General features: G+C 43.0%; 1 protein-coding gene across 3 annotated transcripts in view; it reads right to left on the minus strand.

Moving 5' to 3' along the window:
• LOC121278565 (calnexin-like) overlaps positions 1 to 19826 on the minus strand; it is a 59403-nt gene that overhangs the window by 14352 nt on the left and 25225 nt on the right. For all 3 annotated transcript variants that reach the window (XM_041188952.1, XM_041188951.1, XM_041188950.1), the window contains exons 7-11: positions 11959 to 12151; positions 10322 to 10511; positions 10027 to 10140; positions 8349 to 8505; positions 5012 to 5227 (exon numbers count right to left, since the gene is read on the minus strand). In XM_041188952.1, the coding sequence (XP_041044886.1) occupies positions 5012 to 5227; positions 8349 to 8505; positions 10027 to 10140; positions 10322 to 10511; positions 11959 to 12151 (870 nt within the window). The remainder of the gene's footprint in view (positions 1 to 5011; positions 5228 to 8348; positions 8506 to 10026; positions 10141 to 10321; positions 10512 to 11958; positions 12152 to 19826) is intronic.

The following is a 19826-nucleotide window of genomic DNA, read 5'->3' on the forward strand; positions in this document are numbered from 1 at the left end:
GAAATAGGAGGTTAGTCCAGATGAATGTGTGGCTGGAGAGATGGTGCAGGAGGGAGGGCTTTAGATTTCTGGGACATTGGGACCGTTTCTGGAGGCAGTGGGACTTGTACAAGGCGGACGGGTTGCACCTGAACTGGAAAGGGACCAACATCCTTGTGGAGAGGTTTGCTAGTGCTGTTGAGGAAGGTTTAAACTAACTTGGCGGGGGGGGGGGGATGGGATCCTGAGAAGAGGTTCAGCAGGGGGAGATGCATAGCCAAAGTTGGAAGAGAGAGCAAGTGAGTCTGGAAGGCATAGAAATTATAAGCCAGTTAAGGCACAAGGGAGTTTGGCAAGGTTGGATGTTATTTTAATGCAAGGAGTTTGACGAATAAAGGCAGATGAGTTGAGGACACAAATTAACACATCAAAGTATGATGTCATTGCTGTCACAGAGACATTGATGAGAGAGGGGGAGGATTGGCAGCTCAGTATTCCAGGATATAGGGTCTTCAGGTTAGACAGGGAAGGAGGTAAAAGAGAAGGGGGAAATCGCAATACTGATCAAGGAATCAATTACAGCAGTAAGAAGGGATGACATCTTAGAAGGCTCCTCAAATGAAGCCATTTGGGTAGAACTGAAAAACAAAAAAAGGAGGAATCGCATTTCTGGGCATGTACTATAGGCCCCCAAACAGTCAGAGAGAAATAGAAGAGCAGATATGTAGGCAAATTTCAGAGAAGTGTAAAAATAATAGGGTAGTAATAGTGGGGAATTTCAACTTCCCCAACATTAACTGGGTTAGTCATAGTGTGATAGGTTTAGAGGGAGCGGAATTCTTATAATGCATCCAGGAGAGCTTTTTAAGTCAGTACGTAGAAGGTCCTACAAGCGACTTAATTTTAGGGAATGATGCCAGGCAAGCGGTAAAGGTATCAGCAGAGGAGCATTTTGCAGATAGTGATCATAACTCTGTTAGATTCAAGGTTGTTATGGAGAAGGAAAAAGATGGGCCAGAAATCAGAGTTCTAAATTGGGGGAAGGCCGATTTTAATAAGATCAGATATGATTTGGCCAGAGTGGACTGGGAGCAGCTACTTTTAGATAAATCCGCGTCAGAGCAGTGAGACTCATTCAAGAAGGAAACAGGGAGAGTACAGGGCCAGCATATTCCAGTAAAGACAAAGGGTGGGACCAACAAATCCAGGGAACCCTGGATGTCGAGCGATATACATGATTGGATAAAGAGAAAAAGGGAGGCTTATGGCAGATACTGAGGGCTCAAAACAGCGGAAGCCCTAGATGTGTATAGAATGTGTAGGGGGGAATTTAAAAAAGAAATTAGGAGAGCAAAAAAGGGGCAGGAAAAAACATTAACAGGTAAAATATAGGAAAATCCAAAGTTATTTTATAAGAGTAAGAGGATAACTAGGGAAAGTGTAGGGCCCATTAGGGAGCATAGTGGTAATTTGTGTGTGGAGCCAGAAGACGTAGGTAGGGTTCTAAATGAATACTTTGTGTCAGTGTTCACAAGTGAGAGGGATGACGTGGGTATGGAAATCAGGCAGAAGGACTGTGATATAATTAAAGAAATTAGGATAGAAAGGGAGGAGGTTATAAGTGGTTTGGCAGGCTTAAAAGTAGATAAATCTCCAGGCCCGGATGAAATATATCCCAGGCTGTTGAGTGAGGCAAGGGAGGAGTTAGCAGGGGTGCTGGCAATAATTTTCAATACCTCTCTGGCCACAGGAGAGGTGCCAGAGGATTGGAGGACAGCCAATGTGGTACCGTTATTCAAGAAGAAAGGAAGGGATAAACTAGGGAACTACAGGCCAGTCAGTCTAACCTCAGTGGTGGGGAAGCAATTCTGAGGGACAGAATTAATCTACACTTGGAGAGGCAGGGATTAATCAAGGACAGTCAGCATGGTTTTGTTAAGGGGAGGTCATGTCTGACCAATTTGACTGAATTTTTTGAAGAGGTGACCAGGTGTACATGAGGGCAATGCATTTGACATTATCTACTTGGGCTTCAGCAAGCCTTTTGATAAGGTCCCGCATGGGAGACTGATAACGAAGGTAAGAGCCCAAGGGATCCAAGGTAATTTGGAAAACTGATCCAGAACTGGCTAAGTGGCAAGAAGCAGAGGGTGATGGTTGAGGGGTGTTTTTGTGACTGGATGCCTGTGTCCAGTGGGGTTCCATAGGGATCGGTGTTGGGTCCCCTGCAATTTGTGGTATATATAAATGATTTAGACTTGAATGTAGGAGGGTTCATGGATCAGTGAGTTCGTGGATGACACGAAAGTTAGTTGGGTGGTAAATAGTGAGGAGGATAGCCTTAGATTACAGGAGGATATAGATGAGCTGGTCAGATGGGTTGATCAGTGGCAAATGGAATTTAATCCGCAAAAGTGTGAGGTGATGCACTTGGGCAGGACAAACAAGGCATGGGAATACATGATGAATGGTAGGACCCTGGGGAGTACCGAGGGTCAAAGGGACCTTGGTGTGCATGTCCACTGGTCCCTTAAGGTATGGAGACAGGTAGATAAGGTGGTTAAGGCGGTAAAGAGGATACTTGCCTTTATTAGCCGAGGCATTGAATATAAGAACAGGGAAGTTATGCTGGAACTGCATACAACGCTGGTTAGGCCACAGCTAGAGTATTGCGTGCAGTTCTGGAATCTGCATTATAGGAAGGAAGTGATTGCACTGGAGAGTGCTGAGGAGATTCACCAGGATGTTTCCTGGGCTGGAGAGTTTTAGTTATGAGGAGAAATTGGATAGACTGGGGTTATTTTCCCTAGAGCAGAGGAGATTGAGGGGGGGATATGATTGAGACCTATAAAATTAAGAGGGGCATAGATAGGAAGGAATATTTCCCCTTGGTGGAGGAATCAATAACCAGGGGGCATAGATTTAAGGTAAGGGGCAGGAGGTTTAGAGAGGATGTGAGGAAGAATTTTTTCACCCAGAAGGTGTTGGGAATCTGGAACTCACTGCCTGAAAGGGCGGTAGAAGCAGAAACCCTCATAATATTTAAGAAGTATTTGAATGTGCACTTGGGATGCCATGGCATACAAGGCTATGGGCCTAGTGCTGGAAAATGGGATTAGAATAGTTAGGTACTTGTTTGACTGGTGCAGACTCGATGGGCCGAAGGGCCTTTTTCTGAGCTGCAGACCTCTATGACTCTAATTAGATCAGAAAATATTTACTCCATGGGGAGAATTTTCCTCCATGGGGAGAATACTCCCTCCGTCGGGTGGGCCGATCGCTCAGCGCTACCTGTGCAAGTGGGAGGAGGAGGCAGAGTCGGGGCCTGCGCTCTTTCATGTGTGTGCAGAAATCTCCCTGGTGCATGCAGCTGCCTCAGGGAGATTCATTTCATAATGACACACTGAAAAAAATAACAAAGTAAAACTATTCAGACATGTCCCCTCATGAGCTGGGACATGTTTATGAATTTATGAACATTTTTATTGAATTAATAAAACCTTCATGAAACCTCATCCTACCTGTGGATGAAGTTTCATGAAAAATGCATAGGCCGCCTGGGCTCTTCGTTTGCCCGCCAACCTTAAGGTTGGGCGGTCAGCCCTGACAATTACTTCAATTAGTTTATTAATGGCCTTAACAGGCCTTTGACAGTTCGACAGGTGCGCAGCTGACTCGGGTGCACGCCTGCCGACTAATGATCGGAATGATGCGCGGTGACGTCGGGACGCTGTCCGACATCACTGCGCTTCATTTTACTCACGCTGAACAGAAAAGTGTGCCCCATGACATGTTCCAATTTCTTTGGGAGCTCTATATTGTGTAATGGTTAGGATTCTTTTGTGTTCTTTGCTAACCCTCACCAAATGCATTGGTACATATTTACAAAGGATAATCAGATATCCCATATAAGGCACAGAAATAGACCAAAAATTAACCAATGCCTACTTCAGACTAATCTTAAGTGTTACTGCCTAACTGCTTGTGCAAGTCAAGTTCACAACAATGTGCTTACTTGCTGCCTGAAATTTTACAGGGTTAAATCATTTTGAGTACTTATTCATTGCTTACTGCATCGCTTTGGCTTTATGTAGGGAACTAGTCTAATGGAAATATGAAAAAATCTGGCTAGCAGCTCAAATTTAAAACGTATGTGCACAATGAAGCATATGGGCACAAACATTATTTCAGCTTTTGTAAAACTTCAGAGTGAATTTTAAAGGTTGGTTAGCCTTTGCCAAGGACTGGGTTGGGCTGGGAAAGACGTTCCAGTCAAAATTCAGTATGGAATTAGGTTATTTTGGGGAAAAAAATCCTGAGCATGATAGCACCCAATATTTGTCTGGTGTTTAGCAAAATGAAATTGTGGCTGTATGAAGTGGCTGTGAGGAAGGTTGTCCCATTTGGTACTTCAGGACACTACCCAAAAGACAGCAGCGCACAATTTCTGGCAGCATGAAGTTCAGTGCTGTATATGTCACCTGTAGAAAATGAGTATACTGAGGAATCTAGCAAGGCAAGACAACCAGAGGGAGTATCATGCATTGGTCGGATCACACAAGATTGGATGTCACGATGTGTTAACCAATCTGTTGTAAATTTACAGCTGACCCATAGTAAGCCCATGGCTCTTTCATTGCATCTCACATGCATCCATACATCAGTAGGGCACACCTTCAGGATACAAAGTGTTATTGAAAAAATTGGCCACACATCTTTCAACAACATCAGACCTCAAGTCATTCTATTGACACCTGTCTACATTGAAGTTGGCCTGCAAGTTTATGTGCTTTGTCAATTGGCACATCTGATCAGAAAATTTAATTTGGATTTTTTTCGACATTGATGCATTTACAATCAACCTAGCCTTGATAGCATCAGTCATTGTCCTCTCCCCTGAAATGGAGCATGAAATCTGTGACACAGGAGGTTTGGAAAGCTTCAGTTGTACACCAAACAAGAGAGAAACTAAAAAGTTAATTACTTTACAATAAATGCACCTCACAATAACAATTTATAACATATTTCACACCTCATTTTCAGTAGCCACCAACTTCTTTAGCCTCCAACCATCTGCTGCCCACTGCTCAGACACTTCCTTCTCAGCACAGATGATAAAGTTATCAAACAAGATGTCAGAAGTCATGGACCACAGTTCTAGACCAACAGCAATGATTGGCGTCATCTTGTAAGGTTGCAAATCCTCAAAATAATCAGGATTTTGGATTTTCCTCGGATTCCATACACCCTGCATAAAAGAAAAAAACACAAATAATGGCTATCCAAACTGCTCTTTCTTTTTTCACATTTATCTCATGTTGTTATCAGTCTGCCTCCCTTCACTTTATCCCTCAGAGTAGTGCAACTTATTATTTCTGTAGTTGCCAAGGAGAAGGAAAGGAGGAAGGACAAACCAGGTTATCTTGCACATATGCCAGATCCAAGTCCATACTAAAGATAGGACACTCGCAAAATTTGCTATGCAGTAGCGACATGAATGGTATTCGCCACTAACAGGATGCTGCCATCATGCCAAAAATAAGTTCTGCCCATCACATAAATGAGTAATGTGGTGTATGAATTTCAGTGCCAGTGTGATGCTAGGTATGTAGGCCATACATACCAAAGACTGGCAGATCATATCAAATAGCATGTCACAGTGTACAGACCGTACCCAACCAGCCAGTGCTTGCAAAACTCAAAACAGTGTCCAATGTTGGATATGATTCCGCAATTGGACATTTGCTAAACAATCCTCAATGTGCTAAGAATTACACTGACAACCAATTTAAGGTTGTCAGTCAGGCTTGTAGTGTGGTGCATTTGCATGTACTGGAAGCTAATTATATTAATATAGAGGGCCCTGTTCTTTGCACACAGAAAGAAATGATAGCCATTTGCTGACTCATTCTTCAGGGCAATGCCTTGATCAATCAGGGCCAAGCTGCTTGGTTTAAATTTCAAACAATGCTTGGCAGTTAACTGTTAGTCGCCATCACAAATGCACTCTCCATGACAATGCTACTTGCCAACCAATCAGAACTCTCTTCACATATAAATTGTTGTTTTCCCCTTATATTGGTATTCTTGCGAGTGTCCTGATAAGTGCAAGATGAAAAGCTTAGAAATGTCTCTTTCTTCAGTAATACTCAAGTTCTGTACTACCAAGCGACTAAATTAGCATTCTATTTAAAGCAGGCTTGCAGCTGGGAAACTGAGTTATCACTTCCCTCTCCTTTCATGCTGTTTACGTCCCTGCAATATGTAATAATGGTTTTAACTTCTTCCCACACCACTAATATATTCATCCTATCTTTAAACTACATTTGTCCAAATAATCCTACAATGTCCTTTCACAAACTGCCTCCCAGCAATAAAACATTGGCCTCATTATTTACAAGAATGTGAGGTGATAGAGAAAAGGTGTGCGTGAGCCTGGTGGTGGGCAGTACATTGGGACAGGTAAGGGGCGTGGTGTCTCTGCTGTTTCATTTAAATAAAATCCTGCCATTGGGTACGAATGGGAGTTTGAGTGCAGCTGGCGAACCATGGGAATGCTCTCCAGCAATCGGTGAAAAGATTTGAGGGCAATCACAGTTAGATCAGGGAGGCTCAAAAGATTCCCCAAGAGCCCTGGAAGGAACTCTAAAATGAAGAAAGTTTTTAAAGCTTATACTGTATCCCCTTCTGGTCAGTTGCCTCCTCCTACCACATTTCTCTGCTGGGTGGCAGGTAATGTAGTACTACCACTGTATTGGCGTTAGTATTACTTTGTGGTGCTGAGGAGGCCTTTCAGTAGGCCCCTGCTTCTTTTCAGCAGGAGCTTCATCAAGGACTTGAATCACTGCCTTCAATATTAATTAGTGTTCTAGAACTTGGCAGATAGAAGGCAAGATTTCAGATTTCAATGTTTCATCGCCTTGCCCAATCCTTTGCTGTCCATGGTGACGTTTATTAAGTCTGACTCCCAAGAGGATAGTCTATTTTGTACCAATGTACACATAATCTGTTTTGCATTGACACAAAAGTGGCTGTATAACTGTGGGCAGAATCTTCGGCTTGGCAAGTGGGGGCGGGTCCACTCGCTGAGGCATAAAATGACGTGCGGTGACATCAGGCATGCATCCCGACTTCACCGCGCATCATTCAGATTTCCAGTTCGGCGGGTGCGCACCTGAGTCGGCTGCGCGCCCGCCGAACTTTCAAAGGCCAATTAAGGCAAGTTAGCTATCAATTAAAACAATAAACTGAGCTGCCCGTCTAACCGCAAGGTTCGCGGGCAGGGCAAGAGCCGAGGCGTTCTTTGCATTTTTCATGGAATCTCATCCATGGGTGGGATGATGCTTCATGATGGTTTTTAAAGGTTTGAAAAAAAATGTTTAATAAAATTCATAGACATGTCCCAGCTCATGTGACAGTTTCACATGAGCTGGGACATAGCCCAAAATTGTTTTTTCCCCTTTATTTACATTTTTTAAACTTAAAACTAATCTCCCTGAAGCAGCTCTGTGCCTCAGGGAGATTTCAGGCCCCAACTCAGGCAACACCTCCCCTCCACCCCCACCCGCACAGGGAGCGGTCAGCGCTTTCGGGCGTGCGTCACGCTGGGCATGGCCAATTAAGGCCCGCCCATGTCAACTGGCAGCGCCCAGCCGATCGCGGGCAGTGATCGGCTGCGCGCACGTCCACCCAACCCCCCTTCAATGGCGAGAAAATTCTCCCCAATAGCCTTAGATACAGGGTTATGATGCATTATACAAAAATGGGTGAAGTTCGGTAGAAGAGCTACAAAAACGCCATGACCAAAATTCACCACTATAGAATCAAAAGATGGCTCTTCAAGTAAATCGATTAAAATTAGGCACCACTGAAAATAAGTCTAACCTAGCACTGCTCCCTAGGAAATTGTGAAAGTAGAAAATAATATATGAACCTGCATATCAGTGAGCTTAGAAATCATAGGAAAGGATCATTGGGTCCATCATCTCAAAGCTAGTGCTAGCTTTTGCACTGGAGCTATCCACTCAGGATTAGTAAATGAATAAAATACGTATTTGAAAAAGGAATATTTATCTTATTCCTATTTATATCTTGTACTCTCTGCAATGCTGGTCAATGGTGGCAAAGCACTCCATAAGAGTGTGCCTGGATATAGAAAAAGAGGCTCACCTAAGAGGGTGCAACTATCCTGCCAGTCACCCAAGTGCACATATCAAACAACCTTAGTTCTTATTTTCTTCACTTCTTCCATGCTATTTTGTTCATATAAACAGATGCCTCTTACTATTTCACCTTCCCAGCTACATTATGAACTTTGATATTCAGGCTTCATAGTTACTAATAACAACCCGAAGACTTCTGTTGAGTACCTGGTAGTTTGGATTGTCAATCATAGGTGGTTTCCACTTTCCTTTGTAGTTAGGGTTGTTCATCATAGGTGGTTCCCAAATTCCACACCCAGGTGCAGTTTCACATTTTGGATTAGGAATCTGGGGAGCTTCCCACTCACCATCCATTTCTTCATCCCTGAAAAGGAAATGATTTTCTGAATGCATTACCTATTTACATAATACTATTGTATGTTATTTTGCCAATTTTAAAAGTAATGGGACTGAAAAAAAATTTACAGGCCTATACATCAAAAATTGTACATGAAAGCTTAAATAGAGCGCTGCATTGTTTTGATGCTACTTTCCTGCCATTTCCTTCTCACCAAATGTAGGGTCAACCTACACTGTAGTAATCTATTCCCGAATCCTAAAGATAGTAGAAAATTAGTGCACTAAATAATTTTCCTGAAAAAAACCACAGATGTTACTGCACATTGGCAATACCCAAATTATTATTGTGCATTTCTTCTATTGTCTGAAAATTGTACCAGCAGAAGACATTAGATAAGATATTTGCAAAAAAATAGGCAGGGCATCATGTACTTATATTTTAGTCAGCTGACCATATTTAATTGGCAGTCATCTATGCAGCCTACACTTTTATTCATTGGCCAAATCTTCCAGTCTCCGGCTCGTTGGAGACTAGATGCAAGGCTGAAGATGCTTGTCAGGACCCTGTGGAAGTCCTGATGTGCCTACCTCCATGAGAACTGCCCAGAAAGTTTAAACATCAGATGGACAACAAACCCTGCTCCCTGGGGCCCCCTGTGATCGTCTCCAGCTTGAAAGTTAAGAGTCGGTGATTTTGGACAATTCTGCAGTAATTAGGTGGTTAGTTACCCAGGAAAATGTTAAGGCAGAAAAATAAAACCTGGTCTAACACTTGGCTAACTACACAACTGACCCCCCACCTCCCCATGACCCAGCTACACCCCATGAACGCACAACTAACTCACCGACCACCCAACTAAAGCTCTTACACCCCTAACCACCCCACCCAAGCCGATTGCATAAGAACCACACCCACACCAACCCAACCTGACTCCCCACTCACGCCACCTACACACCTCACTCACCTTACTGGCCTCCCCACTTACCCATTCATTAACATTAAGACTGGACCTTTAAACTTACCATACGCCAGCTAATGCCATAAAAAGAGGGCATGTCTCATCTTCCCCCAATTTTACTGCACTCTGGACTTCCCTGAAGGACGCTATGTTGTGTATTTCGGTGAAAGCCAGAGATGGCAGACCCCGAAGAAATACGCAGCAGTGTTGAGTCGGGGGAATATGAGCACAGCGGCAATCCGACCATGATTGCTATTGCTTGGAAGATCCAGACCATTATATTTAAAATCAAGATTTCTTCCATGTTTTCCATGGCAGTTTTGCTCAATCACTTTTCAATAAATTGTATACATGACAAGGAAATTCAACTCTCATTTCCACAAACATACCTAAATTTATTACACTAGTAATAAACTAGTTTTTTTCACCAAACAGCAAATGGAAGTGGAAGGGTCCCAACTTTGTTTAAAAGGGAGAACAAGAGAAAAAGTCCCTGAACCTTGGGAAAATGTAGTAGGCCCATAACTTATACAGGACCTACACTTTCGGAATTAATAATCCCAGCAAAACTATTTAAAAATAGTTACCAATCCTCTGGTTTCTCTGCACTGGGATCAGGGACATACTCTGCTTCATCATTAAGCCAGCCCTCTGGTTTAACAGCATCTGGATCAATTATCTTTGCTGGAGCATCTTCATCCCTGAAAGAAGATCCTTTATTTTGTAGTTGTAACTGTAGAAGTATTCAAAATTATGAAATATATAATACAAGTTCGCATTGATAAAATGCAGAAAAACAGTTTATGACACAATTCCAAACTAAACATCAAAATAAACATTAAATGAAAGCATTGCAGAAGGGTCCCTCACAATGGTACTCACCAGTCTTCAGGCTTCTGCGCATCAGGGTCAGGGATCTTTGGTCTTTCATCCCAATCTTCAGGCTTACTGTCATTAGGGTCATCTATTTCTTTAGGTGGATTAATAGGTGGAGTCATATCCTCCAGCAAATTCCCTTTACTAACAACAGTTTGATCAATCAGCATTTCGAAGCTATTATCTGGATTCAGCACTGACAAAGGGTAAAACAAAAGCTGTTTTAATTCAAAGGAGTTGGTAACCTAGGCACATTCAACTGCAATCATGTAATACTCAATGCACATTCTCCTCCCTACCTGCAGTCAATATTTTAGAATCATATGCAAAAAAAGATTGCTTGGGGAATACGTTACAGAAGGGACATGATTTTAGGTATTATTTTCAATATCATATGGTTCAGATATCGAGGTAAAAATATTCAAAGTCATGCCATTTTTGAAATGTATACATGTTTTGCTACCAGCGCAATTTTCTGACTTGGCCACAAGGGAAAGTACAAAAACAATCATCTTCAATTTATCCTTTTTCTTCCGAGGCACAGGAGGTTTCTCCAGGCCATCTCAACTATGCAGTTCAAATCAGAAGCTCATTAAGTATACTTAGTCTGCATAAGGTAAACTAACAAGCCACTTCACTTTTGGGGAAATTTGGAGACACATTAAATGAATTAAGTCCATATTTTTAGGTTGCCAGAAAGAATAATAGCCTAGCTTTTGAATATACAATCGGCCTGCAAAGCATTTATACTTCTTTTTTGTTATTGCGATTATGCACATGCAGAGCAACAGAGCATTCACTGAAACATGGTCTACACAGGAAGCATCAGAAGGTGCAATTTCTTAAAACATCATCCAGCATGTGAAGGACAGTGAATACTGTATCTTTCAGGCTAAATTTCAACTGGAGTGCTGAAGAAGTTTCACAATGGAAAAAGATTTAATCAGTATGGCATGCACAATGAATGGATTACAATTTTGTCACATGGGGCAGAATTTTAAGACAGCGGGATTTTACGATCCTGCTGTCGTCAATGGGATTTATAATGGCCCGCCACATTTTACGGCCCTGTCCCCGCCGAAATGGGGCCATAAAATTCTGTCCATGTAGAAAATCAACAAATCTTCCCCCAAAGTTTCTGCTGTGTCTTTGTCATCAAATGTTCTCAATTTTGACACAATTATACAACTACAAATGGCAAAAGGAGAATAATTTGCTGAAGCCAAAAGCTAACAAAATGTGAAATTTCAGCAATTCATATGAGAAGGTCAGCTATTCATTATTCTGGGTGATCCTGTTTATTCAAATACATTTAGCACATGTAAATTTATAAAAGGATCCACATTCATTAAAAGTATAATCCAAAGTTTTTATGAATCCAATAAACCAATAGATGCTCCCTGCAACACCTCTTTCATATATTTCAGGCAATAAAGTCAATTAGCTAAATAGTTAAATTTCATTCAGATTTTATTTTTCCCCAAACTTCATGGTTGGATGGACAGCTCTGACTATTCAATTTCTAAAATGATCAGAATTTGAATTGTACTATTTTTTGAATATGATCAGACAAGATAGGGGAAAATGGTTATCAAGAAAATATTTAGATAATCAGTGCAAATCAGCAAAACTGTATATAATACCTAGAGTGTACAAATGCGTGATCTTGTCTGTGTAGAACTTCTTTAGATCTACATCAGGGCGTTTGGCATGCTTTTCCTCATAGTCTCCAGTTATAGGGTTCTTGTGTCTGAAGATGAAGTGCAGTTTGTAGTCTTCACCACATTTGTCTGGCCCAAACATAATAGAGTAAGGGGTTTTGTCAAAGAATTTTTCCTGGAAAAAAACGAACAGTCGATATGTTACAACAGTCACTATTAATATTGCTAACCTATCTTCTTATTGGCTTAGAGCTCAACTGGATCAGAGATGACCAATATATTACAAGACCGCTGTCAAACTCAGAAAATATTTGTTCAGCACTGATGTTATGAGATCCAAACTTACCTTAATCAACAAGCGGGGGTCCAGGAACTCAAGTCCTGCCAGGCTTTGGGAGTTTTGCACATACGTGGACCGGGAGCGGGCTAAGCATGCACAATCCAACAATTTGTAGTTCTTTGAGCTGAGGGTGGGCCCAGTGCACCTGCCCAAAAAGAAAAAGGCACGAGGAGTACCCAGGAGTAGAGCACTATATGGAGAAGAGTCCCTGACAGGGGACAGGGTGAGGTCCCAGTTAAGAAGAGGGAGGAGCAGCGAAAGAGGCTTGAAGCAGAAAAAGGGCTCTGGTTGGCCGGCTAAGTAATGGGGGTCTGGGAAAAGCCCTGAAGATCTAAGTAGGCAGCAGAAGGTTGGAGAATCCGTGCTGCGGCCGTTGGGATGAAGGTAACCCTTTGGAGCAGTAGTGGCCTGTTCGGCATTGCCGATGAGCTGAAGTTGTGCTTGTGAGTTGGTGCTGGGGTGAAGTGGAGACTTGGGAATTCAGGGAAACAGAGTCTCGGGAGTTGGGATCGAAACCGTGAGGTGGGTCATTAATGAGGCCCTCCGAGTTGGAGCAGCATTTGGAGAGATTTCCAAGGTCAGATCTTCGAAGGTGAAGGCTAGAATTCCTTTTGTAAGAGAGAGTTTCAATGAGGTTAGTTGACTCAGTGGTTACTGACATCTGGGTGGGTTGTTCAAAAATCCATGAAATCTGTGTTGGTCACGTCTGCCATTTATTGTGCAGTGTGGTGTGTTTGACCACAATTTGCCTGTTAATTCACATGTATCTCATATACTATAACATTCAAGGTTAATAAAATAGATACTGTAAATTGTTTTATCTTTACTATACAAGGTCAGAATTTTTTTTTGTTCAAAACCTGTGGAATCTTGTGGCTTTATTTTCTTAACAAGTGTCTTGAATCTCAAACTTTGTCTACTTTAAACAAAGTTACTAGATCGTAACAAAAATTTGGGGGCCTGGTCCAGAATCGTAACATTTAACACTGACCTTCAATACATCAGGAAAAACTAGGCCATTAAATTATGAAGTAAAAAACACTAAGGGCAAGATTTTACATCCCGCGGGCAGGTGTAAAATAGCGCGGGAAGACGTCGGGTGAGTGTCCCAATGTCATTGCACACTCACGCAATATTTCGGTTGCCACGCATGAGAGAGCCAGCAGCATACCCGCTGGCAATTAAGAAGCCTATTAAGGCCCTTAATCAATTAATTAAAAGCAACTTTTCACTGCTTGTCCAACCTTATGGTTTGTGGGTGGGCGAATCGGCCAGGTGGCCTTTGAATTTTTTTATGAAATGAGGTTTCCAACAGTAATTAAAAAGTAAACATTTTTGGACATCACTTTTAATATCTCCCTGTTCATGTGACTTTGTCATAGACGGGGACATGTTTCTCTAATTTTTAAAATCTTTATTTCTGTTTCTACAAATCTTCCACTGCCTGCCTTCAGGGAGCTTTTAGTGCACGCTCCCCCGCGCATACGCAGACTTCTGCACTCGTACTCCTGCCTCAACTCCGGCAGCATTGAGGCTCTCAGCGCGCGTTTCATGCTGGCTGGCTGTCTGTTAATTGGCCAGCCAGCGTGGAATCGCGGTTGGGTGCTAAACACGGGCGGTGGACTGTTTCCCATTCGGTGCCGGGCCAGCTCGACAACCAGAAACTCCTGCCCTAACATTTTCCACAGCAACATTTCAATATTATCACTGTTTCTTTGTAGACTGACCAAACCAGCAATTTATGAGACACTAGTTTTTCCTCCTCCTCCAGGAACCATGCCCTAAGAGGGTGTTGGCAACCATGGACATCTATTGGATTGGTCCATGATTATGCTTGACAAAGTACTGCAGTGGTTTGCTGTTGCCTTCTGCAGTGTGGCTGACCAGGAAACTCTCCCACTCTTACTGCCCGCCATTAGGCATATTGGAAGGATTTACAGGCTGATAATCAGCCTAATTAGCCGCTTTAAGAATGCGCCTCCCATGGCCATCAAGTCCTGAAGTACAACTTGAACCCGGAGCTTCTGGCCCAGAGGTAGAGACATTATCAAACAAGATCTCCACATCGTTTTTCCACATCTGGCAATTATTATTATTATACACAAAATATATGTTATTACTAGAACAAACTTAGAACCAAGATATTCTCACGTTGTAAATACCTCGTTCAAAGGTCAAAACAAATCAATTCATCGGACTATAATAACGAGAGGTCTAATGTAGAAACAGTGATCCAAGTCTTACAGGGTAGAGAAGATGTATTTATTGCCAAGTAAAAACATCAGTATCGTTGATTTCAAAGGGCATGGGGAGAAATAAGAATATTATACAACTGCAAACAGCCTAGAGGGAGTCATATAACTAGATTCTATGGGCAAAATTTCCTGGTCGGCATGTGGGGACGGGACCTGCACGCCGACGCATAAAATGACGCAGGGTGACATCGGACGTGCGTCGCAACGTCACCCTGCATCATTTAGATTTTCAGTTCGGCTGGCGCGCAGCTGAGTCGGCTGCGTGCCTCCCGAACTGTCAGAGGCATATTAATTACCTAATTGAGGCCATTGTCAGGGCTGCCCATCCGGTTGGCAGGCAGGCCTGGAACCCAGGCGGGCTTCCGAAAACACATGAAACCTCATCCACGGGCGGAATGAGGTTTCATGAGGGTTTTAAGAAGTTTATAAGTTTTAACATTCAAGTAATTGAATGTCCCAGCTCACGTGATGGTGTCACATAAGGGGACATGTCAATAATTTTTTCTTCTCCTTTCAGCAGTTTTTAAAAGTTGAAGTGAAATCCCTTAGGCAGCACTTTGCCTCAGTGAGATCTCTGTGGGCTCCTTCGCACACGTGTGAAAGAGCGCGCATACCTGCTCAGGGAATTCCCCTGCCCACACAGGGAGCGTACAGTGTTTTAATTGGTCTTAACTGGCCTGCCCAAGTAAAATGGCGGTGCGCCCCCGACTTGGGGCGCCGATCGGGAACCCGCCCGCATGCAAACCCGCCCGCACAATCACCCCCGACAAGCAGAAAATTCTGCCATATAAAGTAAATGGTGTATACTGTTTCAAAGTTGCAAAGAGAGCTTAACAGAATTAGTTTATGGTAATGTGTGTTGAATCTGATGGCACACTGGGGTGGCTGGAAAATGGGTCAGAATTTATTGAAAATAACAATGGCATTTGAATGATGCACCATTATTGTGAATTGGTCAATAACTTGTGGTGAGGAAGAGACACAATGAAATTGCCTCAAGTTGTTAGATGATTGCATTGCCATTAGCTATACAAAAACATCTTGCTCTTAAAGTCTTTGTGAGTTTTATGCAATTGCTGTATTTGCACATTAAACCAACCCAAGTGATTCAAGCTTAGTAATAAGTTTTAATATCATAATTGTTAATGACTACGATTCAGGCTCTCTGGCTCAGAAAGTGAACAATTGGAAGTGTGGAGTCACAAATCTTCAGAACTGTTGAAGATTTTAAAGTGTCAGACTTAACCTTTTTTCTTTCCGTTTGGAGAAACGACCTCTCTTTTCTTCATTTCTCTTTCTATACCTGATTTCACATTGAATTCACCCATTCTAATTCAGCCTCCTCCTTGGTGCTTTCTGTGTTTCTTTACCAATTCTTAAACCTCACTGTTTAAAGAGATACACTGCTGGTTCCATTATTCACCTAGGTGTCAAATGCTCTATGCCTTCGCTGTTGCAGTTATAATCTCACAGTTCCAGCAACTCAAAAATTAAGCTGAAAGGTGCAAAACACGTAACTAAACTGGATATGTGCAATGCCCTGTTTCAGCAAATTCCAGCCTTATATCCTAATACATTTTATATTGAACAACTGCAGATAGTCAAGATGAGAACACAGTGTAACCAGATCCTATGATAATGGAAATGTATTCCTCAGGCATGATACATGGACCAGAAGGGCACAGTAAATCAGTAAAACTTGATGACAGCACTTTTTGCCAGAATTTCACGATACAATATATGAACAGTGTAGTAATTAATTCAGGAAGAGGAAGATACAAAAGTAGACTGAATGGTAATTCTGTCGAGTAATTCTCAGGGATGAGAGTGAGTAAATACAAAAAGGTCTGATTTTTAATATGACAAGGAATCATGAACACATTATAGTACAAAGTGGCAAAGTCACTGTAGCATGAGGTGCCGAAAATTATGATCTGTAGTGAGATGCTTCTAGGCCACTTCAAATGCATGGGATTATTAGACTTCAAGTAAATATAAATGTTAGTTTTCCTTTTGTTTACCTTCTATTACCGTCAAGAGTGTGGACCAAAGCAACCTTAGGATTTCGGCACTCAATGTGTTTACTGCATGTAATAGAGGTCCGTACTAACAACAGAACATGATATTGCTGGATTATGTACGTATGAAGCATAGGAAAAGACCACGGAGAGGGGGAGGCAGAGGCCAGGAAAACGTTTCAAAGTACGTAATTCCATCATTGAAAAGCTGGAATTCTACCAAAAGGGGCGAATTTCTCATCCCTGAATTCTAAACTGAGCAACACCATCATGCTAGAGAGTAAAATTAGTTGATGAAAAGGTCATTGACCCAAAACGTTGGCCTGAATTTGACCAAAATCAGCTGTATGACCCAATGTCAAGGGGATATTCTAGTCAGTGGCACACATGGGTGGGTAGCAGGACTTCCTTGGTGACTTTCATGAACAAATGTCACTTGAGGGCTAGTACCTGGGGGAGCCAGGCAATTAAGAGTGGATCATGTCACCCAACATCCACCTGCTGGCACTATTTTTAATGGCACTTGTATAGCGTTCGAGCAGGCTGCAGACACAGACTATAAAAGAGCTCTGAAGAGTCATACGGACTCGAAAAATTAACTCTGTCTTTCTCTCCACAGATGCTGTCAGACTGCTGAGTTTTTCTGTGCTGTACTTAGATGGCTGAATGGCCATCTCATCATTCCATCCAAGCAGCATGATGCTGAATGTTTACAGTGCCTCAGGATGACCAACATAGATGGGCCATGAGACACGAGTGACACTGTGCATATGTGCTTGCAGGAGAAGCACGCTCATAATACCAGGGAGGGTCAACAGACATTGGAGCATCATTCAATTGTTGAGGACACTGATGGAGGAGGAGGAGGAGGAGGAGGTCAAAGATATTAGATGAGTCATGGCATGGCAGCTTGTCACTGAGGGAGAGGCAGATGTGGAAGCAACAGATAGTCAGTAGAGTGATGGTTATGTTCATCATTCCCTCGATCATTTGAGCTGTGGCACCTGTGGGCCTTTAAAGCACATGGAGCTTTAGGGGTTGCCATTAACTAGAAACTGAACTGGAACAGCCATATAAATACTGTGGCTACAAGAACAGGTCAGATGCTAGGAATTCTGTGGCAACTAACTCACCTCCTGACGCCCCAGAGCCTGTCAACCATCAACAAGGAACAAATCAGGAGTGTGATGGGATACTCTTCACTTGTCTGGATAAGTGCAGCTCCAACAACACAAGAAGCTTGACACCATCCAGGACAAAACAGCCTGCTTGATCAGCACTCCATTCACTACAAACATTCACTCCCTCCACCACCACACACAGTGGCAGCAGTGGGTACCATCTACAAGATGCACTACAGAAACTCAACAAGGCTCCTTCGACAGCACTTTCCAAACGCACAACCTCTACCACCCAGAAGGACAAGGACAGCAGATGCATGGGAACACCACCACCTCAAGTTCCCCTCCAAGCCATACACCATCCTGACTTGGAACTATATCATTGTTTCTTTACTGTTGCTGAATCAAAACCTGGGAATTCCCTTCCTAACAGCATTGTGGGTGAACCTACATCACATGGACTACAACGGTTGAAAAAGGCAGCTCACACCACTTTCACAAGGGCAAATAGGGATGTGCAATAATTACTGCCCTAGCCAATGGTGCCCACATCCATTGAATGGATAAGAGGAGCAGGAACACAGATTGGTTGAAGCAGATGACTCAAATAAAGCTCATCTCTCCAGCAGGTCCAACTGTAGATGACTAAGAGAGAAGGGCTCTGGATACATTGGAAAGTTCAGGATGATGTATGGCTTGGAGGGGAACTTGCAGGTGGTGGTGTTCCCATGCATCTGCTGCCCTTGTCCTTCTAGGTGGTACAGGTTGTGGGTTTGGAAGGTGCTGTCAAAGTAACCTTACTGAGTTGCTGTGGTGCATTGTGTAGATGGCATGCACTGCTGCCAGTGTGTGCACTGGTGGAGGGAATGAATATTTAAGGTGGAAAGTTCAGAGGATACACCATCATCTCAGGACACGGTCACTTCATTCCAGTGCACCCTCCACCAGTGTAGATGCAATCACCTCAGTGGGCTTTGTTACACATGTGAAATGGGTGGGACAACTAATGATCAATGCACAGATGGAGGCAGTGACAGCTGCAATCCCTCCGAGGAGAGGCCGAGTAATGCTCAGCTTCATGCAGATGGCCTCAGGTGTCAAAGTGACAGATGTAACTTGAGAACATCTGTCAAGAGTTTCCAGAGGCAGCGTGGTCCTGCGCACAAATGATGGAGTTCATCCATGCCTCGAGTAGTGGTATTTATCTGACGTGCATGATGTCCTCCATCGAGTGTGACAAGGAGACATGTGGAACATAGGACCGAGTAAATGCAGAGAGTGTGCGGTGTTGCCTGGTCTCATCCATGAGATATATGGAGCAATGTGTGTGCAAAATGGACTGGCCATGCATCTCCCCATTGCCAGGTGGTGACATATTGCAGACAATCACAGGAGTGCATGTGGGGTCTGAAAAGGCAAAAGGAAGGGCAGGGTGAAGTCAATGGAGGGCTCTGCTCAAGGACAATTGATCACTGACAGTGGCATTAATGCTGAATGCTGGTGAGAAGATTGCAGCAGTCCCTGCGCTGATATGGGTGGCCCCTAATGTGTCAGGCTCCAGTAGGGCTCGGGTAACCAGAGGACGCAGCCCATAGCCATCTCATGTACCACAGCAAGAAGGCACAGGGACAGCACCCAGAAGAAGCAACTGTAAGCGAATGCGCCGATGCATGAACTAGCAGTGTTTCGTTGGTTAATTGTTAAATGTAGAAGCTTTAATGTGTTATGAGAGTCAAATGTCTTGATGTGTAATGTATAATGACTCACATATTTATTGTTGTGCACCAGTTGACAGTAGCCCGATGTGGAATTGAATATATTGATGGTCTGTGAGAAGTGAGCAGCTCATGAGCACCTGTGTTAACAGAAGGCCTTGGCATATAGTGCTGACAGATGTAGAGAGATGGTAAGGGCCTCTAATGAAAGTTCAGCAAGGTTCTCTGGGAGAGAACTTCTTGGCTCAGTGGCCCCTTGCACTTAACTTTGTGAAGCATCCGCTGATCAGAAAGTCGAGTCTCTCCCTGTTTCACAAATCACTGGCCAGTGAGCCACCTTCATCGGTTGGCAGTTGTTGAAGCACCTCAGTCATTCTCCTTTGATGTTGCTTGCTCAGCAT

The sequence above is a fragment of the Carcharodon carcharias genome, chromosome 1 (assembly GCF_017639515.1).
Source record: "Carcharodon carcharias isolate sCarCar2 chromosome 1, sCarCar2.pri, whole genome shotgun sequence".
NCBI classification, from domain to species: domain Eukaryota; kingdom Metazoa; phylum Chordata; class Chondrichthyes; order Lamniformes; family Lamnidae; genus Carcharodon; species Carcharodon carcharias.